This window comes from Paralichthys olivaceus, chromosome 11 (assembly GCF_024713975.1).
Source record: "Paralichthys olivaceus isolate ysfri-2021 chromosome 11, ASM2471397v2, whole genome shotgun sequence".
Taxonomy (NCBI): Eukaryota; Metazoa; Chordata; class Actinopteri; order Pleuronectiformes; family Paralichthyidae; genus Paralichthys; species Paralichthys olivaceus.
The window spans coordinates 8,012,546-8,029,304 of record NC_091103.1 but is presented as its reverse complement, the minus strand read 5'-3'; the positions used below and the strand labels follow the sequence as shown (position 1 = coordinate 8,029,304).

Genomic DNA, 16,759 nt, shown 5'->3' with positions numbered 1-16,759 from the left:
ACCATTTCAACTAAAGCCCATCATAGTGAGAAGCAAACAAAGCAGAGTCTGCCAGTTCTGGATCAGCAGTTGTTTGCAATGCCTAAAAAAGCGGAAATAAAAAATTTAAAAAAAAACAGAGACCAAGTATTTGATGAAAAAAAAGCTTTGACCTGACAATTGGGCTGGATTGAAAAGGAGTGGACATTCACTGCCAGACAACTAGAATCGCTTAAAGCTGGGTTTGGTCATGCAGGAAAAAAAAGCTTCTCATCAAAGCTTCCCTCCTTTTTTTAGTGAGGGCGCCTCGTGCACACAGGTAGGCAGTTCTGTTAGTGTAGAGTAAGTCTGAATTGATTCTTAGTTTTCCATGAGTGTGAATGGTTGTTGTCTCTGTATGTTGGCCCTGTGATACGCTTGCAATCTGTCCAGGGTGGCTCCCACCTCTTGCCCGATACCAGCTGGATTTGGCTCCACCTCCTCCCATGACCCTCAAAGGATAAGCTGTATAAAAAAATGAATGAATACGTGGAAATCAGAAGAGGTGTAACATCTTTTACAGATTTAGGTATTTGATTATTTACATGTGGGATGTGTATTGCATCTTACCAGAGTGTCCATGTGGTGCCAGAGTCTAAACCTGCATTCAAAAGAAGCCAAAAGACGGGAAAGAAACCAGCTGGAAAGAGCGGGAAAGAGGCGTCAAAGAAAAGTCACAAGTCCACAGGTAAGACAGCTTTCCACAAAACTTCAAACATTAAGATATGTCTCCATGTTCCTCTGATCAAACTGTCCTCTGACATTTCTCACCTCTCTATGTACAAGCTATGACTACATTTCTATAGTGCTTCCAGAGAAAACAGGCCGATGATGCATTTGTCAAAACTGTAAAAGAAAAAAAAGGTTGTGACTTCTTTCTTATTCCTGTTTTAGATTTTCAAGTAACACCTCTGCTTTTAAGCTTTGCAACAACTTCAGTGTAGGCGTCTGTGGTGTCACAGGTTTACAGGCAGCTGCTTTATGGTGAACAAGTATCCACTAATAGTAGTTAGAAATGCAAAGGAGACACCAGAGAACTCGGCTGCTTAAACATGTGAAGTGAAAACAGACAAACAGAAAAATCCTCCCAATGGTTTGGATCTACACTCATAAATATCAGTTCCCTAAATGATATTTTTCATCAAGATCCATTCATTATTCTCTGAAAGTGAAAATGTAAGGGTTTCTTCTTTGGGACATGTCCTATCCCTCCAAACCATCAAACAAACTAACAAAGGCAAATTAAAAGATGACCTCCTTGGCGGAGGCAATGATGAATCCATCCATGACAATTCACTGCTTCGCTCTCAGGAAGTTGATAAATGTCACTTTTCTCTCACTCTGTCTTCTCTCTCAGTTCACTCCCCACCCACTTCCATTAGCCCACCAATGGGACCCCACTATCTGGATGTTCCGTACAGATCAGACAGGAGGCCTTACCTTGGCAAGTCATCCACCCTCCCCTCTCAGGAGAACACGACGCCAGGCCGCTGCACGGACATGACCAGCCTACCGGGTGGTGCGACTCCCACCCACGCCTACCACCAGCGCTGGAGTAACCCAGGTGACAGCAGTCCATCCTGGGGGACTGTCCAGCACACCTGTCGCAGACCACTCACAGAGTACCGCATGTACTCTCATGAATTCACCCCAGCCAATGGGAAGGAGTGGGAGGAAAGACAAGAGCAGGACCAGGATATCAGCTTGAAACAGGACTGTAAACCCCAGATTTCCCCAAAGGTGTCACGGTCTGTCACTGACTTGGATCTGTCAGAACCAGACGTAAGTTGATTCTGATATTTTGTGTTTTTAGTCCAGGAAAAAAGTGGGTCTCCTCAAGATTATGCAATATTATAGGTCAGTTATGCTAATTAAAATCGTTTTCAAGCCTCCACGTAAACGACAGCTAATGGCTGGAGGCATTATGACTTTGGTTGTCCGTCCCATTCTTGTGAATACGATAACTCAAAAACATTCAGAGAGGATTTCTTCAAATTTGGTGCAAACCTTCAGTTGAACTCAAGGATGAACTGTTAAGATTATAATGGTCGGAGGTTAAAGGACAAGGTCGCTGTGACCTCACAAACTAAACTTTTTGTGTTGTGCGCATGGTATCTCAGGAAAAACCTCCAGAGAATCCTTAGAAATTAGCTCACGTAGACTCAGCGATTAAATAATAATGTCAGAGGTCAAAGGACAAGTGGCCTCATAAAACACGTTTTTGGTCTCTTGAACATCACATCTCAAGTGGACTCAAAGATTAACTGATGTGATTTCAGGGGTCAAGGGTCACAGTGACCTTATAAGAGTCTGGATTTTATTTTTAAGTGGACTGAAACTGCACTTGTTGGCAGAGGCATACTACACCAGGGCGGTAATTCTAGTTGCTCTCTGTAATCACTCCTCCCATCTGTATTGGCCATGAAGTGGTACCGTCCTAATTGGATTTCACTGTGATTGATGCAGGATAAAAGCCAAAGACTTAATTCTGTACAGAAATCCATTGGAAGTGTACTTTGAGTATTCCTGCTTGACTTGCTTTATGTTTCACTCAGACTGCTTCTCTTAGTTTGGGTTTACTTTGGGAAGGAGTCTTGTTTTGGCCCAGATTTGGCTCACATCCCACAAACCACATAGAATGATGGCACTATAAGGCCAGCTCCTGTTTGCCAGATCTGGGCAACAAGCCATGGCAATACCGTTGACTCTTTGTCAACCAAAGGTGCAAAAGTTGTGTTGTGCTATGTGGGCCATATTCACCATTTATGAAATGGAACACTTTAGGTTAGCATCCAGATTACACCTTGCTGAGAGCACAGCATGTTTACCAAAGAGACCCATATATGTTTTGGGATATTTAGGCCACATTTCCTATTTACAAGTGTCTCTCATTCATTTTGTTTGGACCACAAGAAGTCCAGAAGTGTTGCATCAAGTGGCCCACATCCATATGCTATCTGGAAAAAAAGATTGTGAACATTGTTTTAAGACAGACTTTAAAAGATGTAAGCCTATCTATTCAATGTGAAAGGTTGTCTCCTAGTTTAAATTAATATCTGAATTAAAGTGAAACTCTCCCAGTGGGAATGTTTTTCAGTCAGTTGCAGTTCAGTGCAGTGAGGTCAGAGGTCACTCAGTGCTTATACCACACAATAGAGCTGTTTGACCCAAGAGGTCAAAGCCTTTGCGTGCTCTCAAAGCATAAGACCCCAACCGATATCCAGCAAACACGTGCATTGTGACACAAAGCAGTGGTTAAAGCTTAACATGACTTGGGAGAAAATTGTCTCAGATGAAAAGGATGATCCGGAGTAGAGATTACAAGATCCCTATGGATCTATAGTGTCAATGGTTCTTAGAGACAAATGTCATTTCATTAGACATAAAGCCTCTTAAGCGTATAGAGGTGGTGTGGAGTTTATGCCGCTCGTCATACACTGAATAGACAAAATAACACTCAACACACTTGGTTTTGCTCTGCTCTTCTTTCAGTGTGAATATTTCACCTCTTGGCACATGGTCAAATTATTCTGATGTTTCACACACAGTTATTATAATGCTTTATATCAGTTATATCATTAAGTTATCTTAGAAAAAGCAAACTGTCATCATAGTTCTCACGTCGTTCAAAAAATAACTGGAACGTAATCTTCCTAATAATAATGACAAATATGAAAAACCCTCTCTCTGAATCCTAGAAAACATCAACAAAACCCAGATGACTTTGAGAAACAGTAGATTGTTAGATAGATAGAACTCTTCAGATGAACAACGTCCTCTCCAGGCAGTCTAGAGGCTACGAAGTAATAGGTTAGAAGCTTTTATCTGGATTGACAGGCATTTCCGGCTGATTGCAAGCAGCAGGATTAGCAATGTTTTTGTCTTTGGAATTCCTTTTTCTTCATCTGACTGATTCAAACTCTCATTGATGTAAACACAGTGGCAAATCCCCCCACATTGCAACAGGAGAACCATGACTGACAGCGATGTAAGATCCTGAGCAGAGTCAAACCCAATCCTACTGTCACATTCACTGGGGAGGCCATGATTTGTAAAGAGGTGACAGGTGGTTGCTTTATGATTGAGAGAGGACAGAGAGCAGAAATAAACAGGAAAAGGTTTCGAAACAACAAAGTTGCCATTTTCAGCTGTTCCTCTGTCATACATCAGCACTTCCTCAACGTACTGACCCCACATTAAGAAATAAATGTAATTTGTGATTACATAATTTACAAAACCAACTGCCCCATTTGTAATAAAGCTAAATCTTGAGGGATAATTAAATTAGAACTGATTTGAATCTAGATATGTATATTTTACCCATGCCATTAAAAAATAAAAAAAGCTGTTAAGGCCATGCAGAATAAACAATATATTCAGGGAGAAACTTTATGAGTCACTCCTGTCATTGTTATACTGCTTAACCAACCAAAGAAATAGCATAACAATGTGACTCAAGCTCATCTTCACCAGGATATCTCATATCTAATAACACTTGAAAATAACTAATTTACATCATTGACAAACGTAAACGTTGTTCCTGGAAGAAGATCTTAAAGATTTCAATGAACGGGCCACAAAATGCACACTCAAGCACTTGTGTTTTTCCCTTTCAAAGCAAAAGTGCAGCAAGACGCTATGTGTCAATTGCCTCACATCCTGTATGTCGTAAGGAAGTGGGCCAGCCAGCACATCAGTCAGCCAGCATTCAGTGTTAATGTGTCAGTTAACACTTTACTTTCAGGGGAGAGTGGGGTAAAAGAAACGAGAAGAGAAAAGATTGATATTTTTGATTAAAAAATAATAGAAAATGTTACAGAGGGCGACATCCAATGTGTCAGACAAAGCAAAGAGCAGCAAACCAAAGGTAGGTGAAAATATGCATAGAAATGTGGAGCCAGGGAAGATGTTGAAATTTATGTTCACACATAAATTCAGGGTCTGACAGAGGTCGTTGTTGTAATGTCTTCTGTGCAAATTAGGTCTGGTTGTACTTGGTATTACTTTGTAATGTAAATCATTTTTTATACATTCAGGGTTTATGGATAATTTATAATTTTTAAAATACTGATGCCTCTCACAGACTAGATGGCAGGTTTTTGCACACAGATATAATGAAAAGTATTTTTCATGTTTCATACTGTTAAACAAACAATGACAATAAAATGAATACTGTGTCATAACAGAAAAATAATTACGGTAAAGAATTGCTTTGAAACAAAATCCTTTGATACTGCTGCAGCGTTTGTGGACAGGGGAGTGAAACGTGGGCCTGTCTGTCAAAATAGACGGCGCAGCATTAAATCAATCCACAGTGAGCTGTCTAGGAGTTCATATTTAACCAGGATTTCCAGGGATTATTGGTTTATATAATTATTTTTGGTGCTCTGCCGTGGAGATGATGGGTGGTTTGGTGGATTATAATGACATTTAGTTTATGAAAAATGTGGGAGGAAGACAATTGGAGAAACAATTAAAAAAGCCACTGTGAGTGAATTTTGCCAGTAATAACAAAATGATAATAACAAGTAAAAATGAAGGACAGATAATGTGTGTTTTAGTTTAATTTTTAAGTCATTTATCCTTCTTTTTTAAATGCAGGTAGGTTTGTTAGTGCACTTGTATGGAGACAAATGTGTGTGTGTGGGGTTGCAACAGATCTCCTCTGTGCCTTGACGCACACAGTGACTTGACATTATGTAACGCTGGTAAATCTTGCCAAACAAAGTATGACAGACTTCTTTATGACATCTTTCCTTCTTGTTTTTTAAATCCTCCCCGCAGCGCTCCACGAGCTTCGGCAGGTTCGAGGGTCTCAGACAACCCTTCTCACATGCCAAACCAGAAGAGAATGGCACAAACATGGTGTGTAAATATATTTGTTTAAACTTTAGAAATATTACAACAAGAATAGGTTCATACCGGGTAAAAGCTTTTGTGGCACAGGATATGTTGCACTTTATGGAAAATTTGTATAAATAGTGGACAAAAGATGAGGAGATGGGAGAAATATTAGCAGCTACAGAATGGTCCTAATCTGTTGTCTTTACTGAACCAACTTTCTGCCCACAGGTCGTGGAAGAATGTGAAAGTTCAGACCCTAACAAAGCAGTTGGACTTGGGAAGAAGATGAAGGCTATTTCACTAACCATGCGCAGAAAAATGGGCAAAAAACACGCCAAGTATTTCTCTGAGGAGCCGGTAAGTCACTGGAAAAAAACTGAACGCACACACACACAAACACACAGACACACACCATCATGCACCATGAATACAGCTCCTAATTATTTGTGTCCATAAATCATTCATTCAAGTGTAAACATCACTATTTGGTAAATAGACTGTATTTATATCTTCTCTAATCGGCCACTCAAGGCACTTTACACTACAAACCATTCACCAATTTAGACGCCCAGTCATAAAGGGGTACTATACACTGCACTTTGATCACACAATGTTGGCACAGGGGGCATTTTGGTTAAGTATCTGGCCATTTGGTTTGCAGGCTGACCCACAGTCGCCCCCAGCAACCCTAATCATACACTCAAACCCATCAAACCATCTTGATACGCAGGAAAGGTCCAGACTCACTGATGATCAGTGTCAGTTACAGCAAACCTGTGTTGTTTTTCTGAAGAACCTTGATCTCACATAAACCCACATCCTTATTGATGACGCTGCTGCTGCTGCTGTTGACAAGCCTCACACTGACATACACCACAAAGTGTCCTGCTGTACTTTTTCAGTTTTATTCGAATGATGATACAAAGACGAATCTTTTCAGTAGCAACTTACATCTCCAGCTGAAATTTCAGTTTCATTGTTGTTTCTCATATGCACATTTCATTCAGCTCTTTACAGTGTTAGTCTGTTTTATATAACATGCCTCCCAAGTAAAACTGTACGTTTTGAGCAGTACGTGTTTTTCTCTCTGCAGGGTGACGACACAGATAAAGATCCGGAGGCAGAAGCAGAGAGAAGCACTGCAGCTGAGAAAGACCACGCAAAGACAAATAACTCCTTAGAGAGTCTGTACAGTGGCCAGAGCACCTCCAGTGAGTATCTGCACATAGAGGATCCTGCACAGAACACAGGGTTGTTTTATCACCATCACTGTGCAATGACACTGTGTTTGTGGGTTCAGGTGGTGTGACCAGTGAGTCCAATGGTTCTGCTCAGAAAGACAGTGTGAGGCTGGAGGAGGACGGATCCTACCAGGGACAGTTCTGTGGCAGATGTCGTGTCCAAGCAGATTTTGTTCCAAGCCCGTATGACACGGATTCCCTCAAACTTAAGGTGACACACACACACACACACACACACACACACACACACACACACACACACACACACACACACACACACACACACACACACACACACACACACACACACACACTCCAGCAATGTTTGTGTCCTACAGACTCTGCTTCTTGTAAAGATAACTATAATCCTTCAAACAACAAGGTGAAGCATCCCAGCTGAACTTCAATTCACATCCTGTTATTCTTTTCCTAGGTGGGTGACATCATCGACATCATCAGTAAGCCCCCGATGGGCATCTGGACGGGCATGCTGAACAACAAAGTGGGAAACTTCAAGTTCATCTACGTAGACGTTTTAGTGGAGAAAGAGGAGGAGGAAGAAGAAGAAGTTCCAAAGATCAGACAGCAGAGGCTTTGCAAAAGACCTCGACCTAAAACGCTACTGGAGTTATTGGAGCGACTGAATCTGGAGGTGAGGGGGCGTGCTTTTTTTTTTTCAACCTCCCATACCTGATGTTATCAACCCTCTGTTTTTCCCCCGCTTTGGAAGACAAACACTGCATATGTTAACACCTGATCTGAAACCTGATGTCGGTTTTTTTAATTGAAGTTTGCTTTGGGCTTTGCAGGAGTACGCCTCTGCCTTGCTGCTCAATGGCTATCAGACGGTGGAGGACCTGATGCACCTGCAAGAGAAACACTTGATAGAGCTGAACGTCAAAGACCCAGAGCACAGACAAAGACTTCTGGCTGCTGCTGAGTGCCGCTACACAGAAGGTTAGGAACACACCAAACTATAACTACGACAAATGATTTTAATACCAAATAGCTGTGTCTCAATTCAGGGTCTACATCCTGAAGAGGCTGCATTTGAAGCCCAATTGCGTCACAGCGGCAAAACTAGGCCGTGTCATTTCGAAAAGCACCTTCAAATGTGTCCCTTTTATTCCTTATGCTGATCACGTAAACCCTCTGTAGACCAGACCACTGTATAGGAACTGTAATAGGAACTCTGAAGGATGCAGCCCCTGAATTGAGACACATGGTTATGTCTCGGTTCATTCATCAATGTGGTGTAAATATCTCAAACCTTTAAAAACAAAATAAACCATGGGATCTATTCTCATTAAGAGGATAAAATAAACATAATGTAAAAATTCAAGGCTGAGCCATAGGAAAGCAGGCCCCACGCTGGAGGCCTCTCACCTGTCTCAGGCAAGGTAAACCTCAATGATGATTGGTTTCATCACTCTGGTTTTTTACAAATGCTAAATGGCTGTATGTCTTTTGCAGGTGTCTGTAAGTGTTTATGTTCAATAAACCACTATAAAACTATAGTGTGCCTGTGAACAGGCTTCCTGTCACCATGAGAGCACTTATTCCCCAATCAGTTTTTTTACTGCACATTGTTCTACATACAAACTGTGTTCTAGTTCTACACAATCTACAACAAAGTGACAGCGAGGGCAGCACAAAAATAAGAGTTTGTTCTGATGAGGTCTTTGTCACCTTAACGTTGCATCCTCGGCTACTTTGATCACTTCCTGCAGCTCATATTGCCGGGTGTAAGATCACTTTGTTTTTTCTGACATTTAAAATGCATTCCTCTGGCTTTCCTTGTCACGTCTTTGCCGTTTGTCGCTACATTCTCTTATTGATCAGCGGTTTGTCACTGCTGTGCAATGAATCCTGGGATAGGTTTGCCTGCGTAGGATCCACCCCATGGATCCTTCATTGCTTGAGAAAGATAAAACATATTCCACCACAGCTTCTGAAATAGTAGTCGCACTGCTGTGATGTAATCGGTCATAAAATGCGCCTGAGGAGGCCCCTGATGAGGCCCCTGCCTCAAACCATTTTATTACATCAGCACAGCTTTCACAGTCCTTACTGATCAGTTAGTCATGTGTTTATGAATGTGACACACCTGTGTGACCATACACACCTCAGTAGTGTTCAGCCAATCAGAAACAGTCCACTTAAGCAACCACTTTATAATCCAGTTGATCCGGATTGTAATTGTGGATCTGCACCAAATCACACACACTCATAAATATCACTCCCCGAAACAGGCACGATTTTTTTCATCAAGAACCATTTATTATTTTTATTGGAAATTGGCGAAGATGTCAGAAACAAAAACACTTGCAGTTTTTAAGAAGGTGATTAAAGCTCTGCACCAAAAGTTAGTGAGTTCTTCTTTGACCAATGTCCTTCCACCAAATTTCAATGAAATTGCATCTTTTTGCACAATAGAAAGAATCGAATTGAAAGAACAAAGTGTACATAATATATCACAGTAATAATAATAATAATAATATAACACTGTATAGTCCATAGTATAATCCATAGTAGTTTTGGCTTCAAGTGTCATTTTTTGTATATTGATTTTAATCCTGCTAAAGGACCCACACACAGCTGTGAAAACATTGTCTGAAACTCAACTTTATTTTACTGAAAAAAAATAAACCTTTCAAATCCAAACACAACTATGAACAAAACAAATGCGTTTCTTTTGTTGACGTCGTACTAACGACGTGAAACAGCAGGTGGAAGCTGAAAGGTTTGTGGAACGCTGAATAGAAAGACATCCTGCACACTGTGAGAGGCTTATCAGTGATTTCCTGTTACTCAGATAGAAAGTGCTTAAGAGGGCAGAAGCTGTTCCAGTAATCTTGAAGCAGAAGGCTGATTATCGCAGAGCGCTGCATGAATGATGTAAAACAATACTTTCCCAGAAGAAGGAAGAAGCAGCATTCACTGGCTGGTTCAGTTCTGTGTGTGTGTGTGTGTTATTGTGTGTGTGATTGTATGTGTGTTAGCTATACTGCATGTAACCTTAGTAGGTTTATACGAGGCAAATAAGAGGTCATTGTCATTTTTCCTGTTTGGGCAACAGTTTGACTAAACAGATGGCAGTTGTGGCGTGACCCTGCCTGCCTCACGGGAGATGCCAGTAATTTAATCAACCTGAACTCCATTAGATAGTGCTTTGGCAACATGGACGTGAGGATTAGTAGCTTCTGTCAAGGAGGTAGAAATATTAAAGAATGGTGCCTTTGCAGTCAAATTAATGCACATTGCTTTTGCTATAACAGCAATAAATCAAAAATGTCAAAGAGCTCCATCCTTTCACGTCTAAATGTGACTTTATTTTCCACTTGGCACAGATTTAAACTTCTCTCATGTGGTTGGAAACAAAACCTGTCAGAGTATGTCATGTAATTTAATTCCACTTTGTCGTGTGGCTGCAGGTGATGATGTCAGGGACGTGGAGGAGCACAAATCCTCCCACAGTCAAAAAGAAGAAGACAGCGACTGTCCCAGAGACTCGGGCTGCTTCATCCCGTCAGAATGTTCAGACAGCAAAGACGACGCCGAGCAGCTCACAGACGGCGGGGACTTGTAATCTGCTCGTTTTGGGCTTTAAGTGTGTGATATTTTCTTATGACTGATGGTTTTAATAATTCATGTCATTAATGCTGTGTTAATATCGTCATACCAGCAAGCCACAAGCTACAGCTAATATAGAAAGAACAAACAACCAGTACTCTAAATGTCATCTCATGCATTTGTCATTTCATTAAGATCATAATAAACATAATAAGAGTTTTTTATATAAAACATTTCATGTTGTTAAGGAAGTGGCATGTCACTGATTTAATGTCACTTGTAATTATAGCATTTACAATCATTCAGTGTTATTACATGTACTGCCTTTATATATCACTTTAACCCTCCTCATCACATCTAGTCTCAATTCAACATCCAGCATCATCTTTTCTTTTCTCGTGTGTGGTATTGTTGAAGGGATGTTTTTTTTTTAATAATATAAACTGTACAAGTTGCATGTATGATGTAAAAGACATATGTCACTTTTTGAATGTGTGTGTGTGAGAGTGTGTGAGAAAGAGCCTGTATATGAAGCCATTTATCTGTTTCCACAACCTTTTTGTAAATAAAATAAAATAAATACGCTTACATTTATTTTTAGTTACTAGTGTATTTGTATTTGGAATTATTTCACCAACCACAACATAATATATCACTGCTGGACACATAACCAGGCATTAATGAACTTTAAGTTTTTAAAACTTTAATTTATTGTGTTAACAATATAATATATACAATATATATGATACATGTAATAATAATTCATAAATGTTATCAAAATATTATAATATTTAATTTAATTATTATTATGATTACATTCACTATTCCCTATATTATATTTTTGTTTTTATACTTGTCTTTTTTACATTTTATTCTAATGTTTTTTTAATTTTTTTTGTTCTTTAGAATAATGTTTTTTAACCTCGACTGCTCAGGACCTGCCTGGTTGGCTGAAAACACGGAAACGTCACGAAACTTTCTAAGTACGTCACATGTCGAACGCGTTCATGGGAAATGTAGTGTACAGCTAAAATCTGCTGCCCTATTCAAAGAGAACGCGCTGCGTGACAAAAACTACATTACCCAGACAGCACCGGGGGGGCTGTGTAACGTTGACGTGTGTTTTGCCGCTGGTCTGGAGAAGTCTCCTCCAGCTGTGGAAGCTTCGCCCCATTTAAACTCACACGTTTCAGCGGCGCGAGGCTTCGACACAGTGCGAGACAATGTCCGGAGAAGTTTCTATGATCGGTAAGTTAACGGAGATGTCCCTCCTCCCGGTAACTCGCCGGTGTTTGGATGCTAACACATGTGCTAACTGTGTCGTCACCGGTCCGCAGGCTCCGTCATCCTGGCCCTGTTCCTGGCCGGGTACCTGGGCCAGCAGTACCTTCCTCCCCCCAAACCCAGAGTCATCGGCCTGGACCTGGGCACCACCTTCTGCTCCGTGGGCGTCTTCCACCCGGGCAGCGGGGAGGTGGAGGTGTTGGCGGATGAGGAAGGGAGGAAGAGCATCCCCAGCGCCGTCTCCTTCACGACCACCGCGGTGCTGGCCGGACACGATGCCGTGGACCTGGCCGACACCAACCCACAGAACACCGTGTACGACGCCAAGAGGTTCATCGGGAAGATATTTGACCCGGAGCTGATGGAGCAGGAGAGCGCCCGCTACCCGTTCAAGGTGGGTCTTGTTGGGGCAGGTGGGTGAGCAGTGGTCTCTGGGCTGTGGAGCTGATTTCAATGAAGTCAGTAGAGAATCTTCTAGTAGATCTCTCTCTCTCTCTCTCTCTCTCTCTCTCTCTCTCTCTCTCTCTCTCTCTCTCTCTCACACACACACACACACACACACACTTTAATACTTAACTTGTTTAGAAAGCAGACAAAATCTAACCAAAACGTTTTGATAGATTCCTCCTCATCTGCTCTTCTGAAATCATCTCTCCTTGTTTACTCTCCTCCTCCTCCTCCTCCTCCTGCAGGTGATTAACAACAATGGAAGTGCAGAGTTTCTGATCTCCACCAATCAAACCTTCACCGTGAGCCCGGAGTTCATCGGCTCCAGGCTGTTGCTGAAGATGAGAAAGATGGCTGAGAGGCAGCTGGGTGTGCCGATCCAGAACGCTGTCATCTCCGTGCCCGCAGAGTTTGACGAGAGACAGAGGAACTTCACCGTCAGGGCCGCCAACCTCGCCGGTCAGTCCTTTAACGGTTTTATAAGGATGTTAGATGACAAACCCCATCCAGACTCCTGAGTCCAACACTCACTTGAGATCCATGATAGCCTCTCTCTCCTCATTAAACATACAAGGTCCATACATGATATGTAACGGGGATGTTTTTCACACTGACTTCCTCTTTACTGTCTTGCAGGCTTGGAGATCCTGCGAGTGATAAACGAGCCCACGGCTGCTGCCATGGCCTACGGCCTGCACAAGGTGGACGTCTTTAACGTGCTGGTGGTCGATCTAGGGGGAGGAACGCTGGATGTGTCTCTGCTTAACAAACAGGGAGGCATGTTCCTCACCAGAGCCATGGCAGGTAAGTGCTTCACTAATCTAGTAATTCAAAACAATAGAAAGTGACATGAAGTCATTGTGGTTGCACAGCAAAGGACTAAAGTGACAATCTAAAAGACCCTGTTGGGACCTGGTATTAACATCCTGAGGGATCTGATCACATGTGGTCAGCGCTAAGTCATCCCGCACCAAATGTGACCTGAGATGAGGTCACAGAGGTTGATACCACAGGGCCCATGATAACGGTCCTGGCTCTCTGGCAACACCTGTAGTTTGTGTTGGTGACAGCAACTGTGTTTTGATACAACAGGTCACAGATTACTGGCATCAGCAAAACCAACTGATGTTGTCTTGATAAAGAAGTCAGAAAGTATTGGCTGTTTTCCATCATTCTATCTGGAACAGTCATCTGATCATATGCTGCACAAAGCAATGGAAAATGAGTTGGTTATGAAAGCATGAGGTGTGTAGCCCGTTGCCCGCAGCTCTTCAGCTAATTGTTTGGCTACTCCCTGCAAAGATGTGTTATATATTTCTTGCACATTTGGAGTATGGGAAACGCAATTTCAATCCTCTGTGTAACTACCTGGTGCTTTGTTTGGTTGACAATAAAGTTCACTAAGACTAAGACAATGACTGATCCTCTGCCAAAAAATGTCACTGTTTTCTTTTGATAAATATTTTTAATGAGCAGTAGCATTAAGTACCTAGAAAACTGTGTCACTCATCACAGGATGGCACACGTGTCCCACTGAACATAGAAAGCTCAAATAATAGTTTGTCTCCTATGCATGTAAGCAGATGTCCCATTTTAAAATGCAGAATTTAACTGCACACGACCCAAGAGGTTGTCAGTGTCTCCATCATTGTTTCTAAACGTCTCAGTTTCTGTTTGTCCACACAAAATGGCACCAGCAGCTAAAACTCTGTGGCAGTGTAGTGGTGTATGTGTGGTGGAGTTTTAAAAGGAAAACACAACACTGTGGATTTAGCCTTAGATAGCCTTCATTGAAACGTCTCTGAAATGAACAAAACACTGTAAATAAGCTGATGGGATTTTTGCAGGAAACAACAAGCTGGGGGGTCAAGACTTCAGCCAGAGGTTGCTCCAGTACACTATGGAGCGAGTTCGGCAGGAGTTTGGCGTCCAACCCACTCTCAAAGAGGACATTCACCATCTCCGACAGGCTGTGGAGGCCGCAAAGCTCAACCTCACCCTCCAGCCCAGCGCCACGATCGCAGTGCCGCTGCACCTTCAAATCCACGGTAGCGCGGAGTCGCCCGAAGGCTCCGTTCCTGCTCCGGTTCTCTTTCAGGCCGTGATCCATCGCGATCTGTTTGAGGAGCTCAACGAGGACCTTTTCAAGAAGATCCTGGCTCCTGTGGAGACGGTGTTGGCTGAGGGCCGCCTGGAGAAAGAGGATGTAGATGAGATCGTTCTGGTCGGAGGCTCCACGAGGATCCCGCGGATCAGGAGGCTGATCAGTGAGTACTTTGGGAAGGAGCCCAACACGTCTGTCGACCCTGACCTGGCTGTGGTGACAGGTGTGGCCATTCAGGCGGGAATCATGGGCGGCTCCTGGCCACTGCAAGTGAGCGCTATAGAAATACCCAACAGACACCTGCGCAAGACGAACTTCAGCTAATCTTCACAAGGCTAATGTGTTAAGATAAAAAGGGATGAAACAGACTGGCCACAGAATCCTCGCTGTGTCAGACGTCTCTATTGTGCTTAATGTAAATTCTGCTGATCACACACACAAGACGTTCAGGTTTTCATCGTCTCCTTTCTTATTCGTGAGAGATTTCAGTAACAGACGTAAAAAAAATGCAGATGATGTACTGAAACACGCCGACTGTCCTCTTTGACGTGCAGTGATTGTTAGAACATCTGCACAAGTCAACATTCCTCCTCACTTTCACAGTTACGGCTGCTTTTGTCGTGTCGAAGTTTCAGCAGAAAGACACAGCGAGTCTCTGAAATGTGAAAGAGATGTTTCTCTGTCGTGTGTCTACTTAGATGGAGTGTGATTCAGGGAACCACCACTCGTTAAAAGAACGTAGAGACGAATCAGTGCATCATCATCATCAGCTATTTATTTATTTATTGTCATTAACTGTGTGTACGTGCCTGTGTGCTTGTGTGTGTGTGTACGTGTGTGTGCGCGTGTGTGTACGTATGTGTGAAGGTGTTTTACAGGCCTTAATTCCATTTTCACATCTTCTCATTGAAGGCTGATGTACAGTGTGTTTGTGCCTTTTCAGAAAGCTGCTATACTCTGAACTGAACCCAACCGCTGTGATTTAGTGGTTCACACAGAGACCTCTTTTCCAGAACCATGAAATGATCCCATGTCCACTAGAATACATTTAAATATGTAAACAATTAATTTATTACAAATTAACTTTAATACTCACAAGAGTGCTCGTCTGATAACTAATGAATCCTGTCAGGTGCAGAGGCAGCAGCAAACAGGAGACTGCATGTTGTTAATGTTCACACAGTACTGTGAATTAGCACCATGAGTAAATTCACTTTTAGTGCTGCAAGTTTCAGTACAACACTGTATTAGTTTCATATTGAAGAAAGTTGTAATATTACAAGAATAAAGTTGTAATATTACGAGAATAATACTTGGTGCTGATGAGCAAAAAGATTGAGCGGGAGGTATTTTCTTATACGTGAAACCTTTACTAAGGTTTAACTTAAAAATAAAAAGAATGACTATTTTTGTAATAGTATTATGACTTTGTTCATGTTATACTATGATTTATTTTCTCTGTCGTATTCCAGGACTTGCTTATGCGGCATGCTTTGTGTTTGCTATATTTAAAGTAAGATGACTTGCACAACACTGCACACGTGTTGGAAACACCAGGTTTTTTTGCTGCTGTAGGAAGAGAAGGTCGACTCTCCCATAGGACCAAAGCATTGCTTTCTGCTGCCTTACGTAATGATACTGAGAAACATGTTACTGTCACACATGATGTTTGATCTTTCTTTGAAAGAATGAAACCCAGAACTCTGTATCTCTGAAATACAGACGATCCAGTGAGGATCAACATTTCTCACCAAGAACTTATAGTTACCACATTCCTGTAAAACCATCAAGCTTTTTTTAGTCATTCATGAGTATGTGTATTTATTTTATTTCATTTTCATCTAATCTGAATTCTGAGGCTGCACAGTTTGCATTTGATAATGTAGTGATTCAGTCTCTAGGGACTGGGAGAGAAGGATCTATTTTTGTATGAAGTAAAACTCATTGTCAGAGTCTATCCACCTAAAAAGTGAAGTTAATTTGCTATGACCAATTAAAACTGCATATTGCTGCTTCTCCAGTGTTTGTTCTTCAAGAGTCAAACTACACCTACAGGTGTTGGGACCCAAACATCATAACTCCTGGTTCACAGTGAGGTGGTCGTCCAGGTGGTTGAACGTAAGATCATCGATTGCTGACAGGTTTTTAAGTCTACTGGTTAGAAACACCCATTCTTCAGGTAAATTACCTCAATACTGTGAAAACAAAAACAGCTGGATCCAATCACAGCTGACATCAGGCGACAAGC

The 16,759-nt window shown here is 41.9% G+C and overlaps 2 protein-coding genes across 2 annotated transcripts; both read left to right on the top strand.

The window, feature by feature from the left end:
• The first annotated feature begins 4,662 nt into the window (after window positions 1-4,662).
• Window positions 4,663-11,270, top strand: LOC109634460 (SAM domain-containing protein SAMSN-1-like). Its single transcript, XM_020094946.2, has 8 exons — window positions 4,663-4,885; window positions 5,803-5,883; window positions 6,091-6,219; window positions 6,956-7,073; window positions 7,163-7,314; window positions 7,537-7,755; window positions 7,913-8,060; window positions 10,538-11,270. The coding sequence occupies exons 1-8, from the start codon at window positions 4,829-4,831 to the stop codon at window positions 10,690-10,692; spliced, it is 1,059 nt and encodes a 352-aa protein (XP_019950505.1). The 5' UTR covers window positions 4,663-4,828; the 3' UTR covers window positions 10,693-11,270.
• A 450-nt stretch (window positions 11,271-11,720) lies between these two features.
• On the top strand, window positions 11,721-16,527 carry hspa13 (heat shock protein 70 family, member 13). Its single transcript, XM_020095305.2, has 5 exons — window positions 11,721-11,924; window positions 12,014-12,354; window positions 12,653-12,866; window positions 13,044-13,211; window positions 14,255-16,527. Exons 1-5 carry the CDS (start codon window positions 11,900-11,902, stop codon window positions 14,833-14,835), a joined length of 1,329 nt encoding a protein of 442 aa, XP_019950864.2. The 5' UTR covers window positions 11,721-11,899; the 3' UTR covers window positions 14,836-16,527.
• Window positions 16,528-16,759: the final 232 nt, after the last annotated feature.

Excerpts from the sequence above, each read along its gene's own strand:
- LOC109634460 (XM_020094946.2), top strand. The coding sequence starts at position 4,829 with ATGTTACAGAGGGCGACATCCAATGTGTCAGACAAAGCAAAGAGCAGC. Across the intron at positions 4,886-5,802 it reads CAAAGAGCAGCAAACCAAAG|CGCTCCACGAGCTTCGGCAG; the intron begins GTAGGTGAAAAT and ends TCCTCCCCGCAG. Across the intron at positions 5,884-6,090 it reads AAGAGAATGGCACAAACATG|GTCGTGGAAGAATGTGAAAG; the intron begins GTGTGTAAATAT and ends TTCTGCCCACAG.
- hspa13 (XM_020095305.2), top strand. The coding sequence starts at position 11,900 with ATGTCCGGAGAAGTTTCTATGATCG. Across the intron at positions 11,925-12,013 it reads CGGAGAAGTTTCTATGATCG|GCTCCGTCATCCTGGCCCTG; the intron begins GTAAGTTAACGG and ends ACCGGTCCGCAG. Across the intron at positions 13,212-14,254 it reads CCTCACCAGAGCCATGGCAG|GAAACAACAAGCTGGGGGGT; the intron begins GTAAGTGCTTCA and ends GGATTTTTGCAG.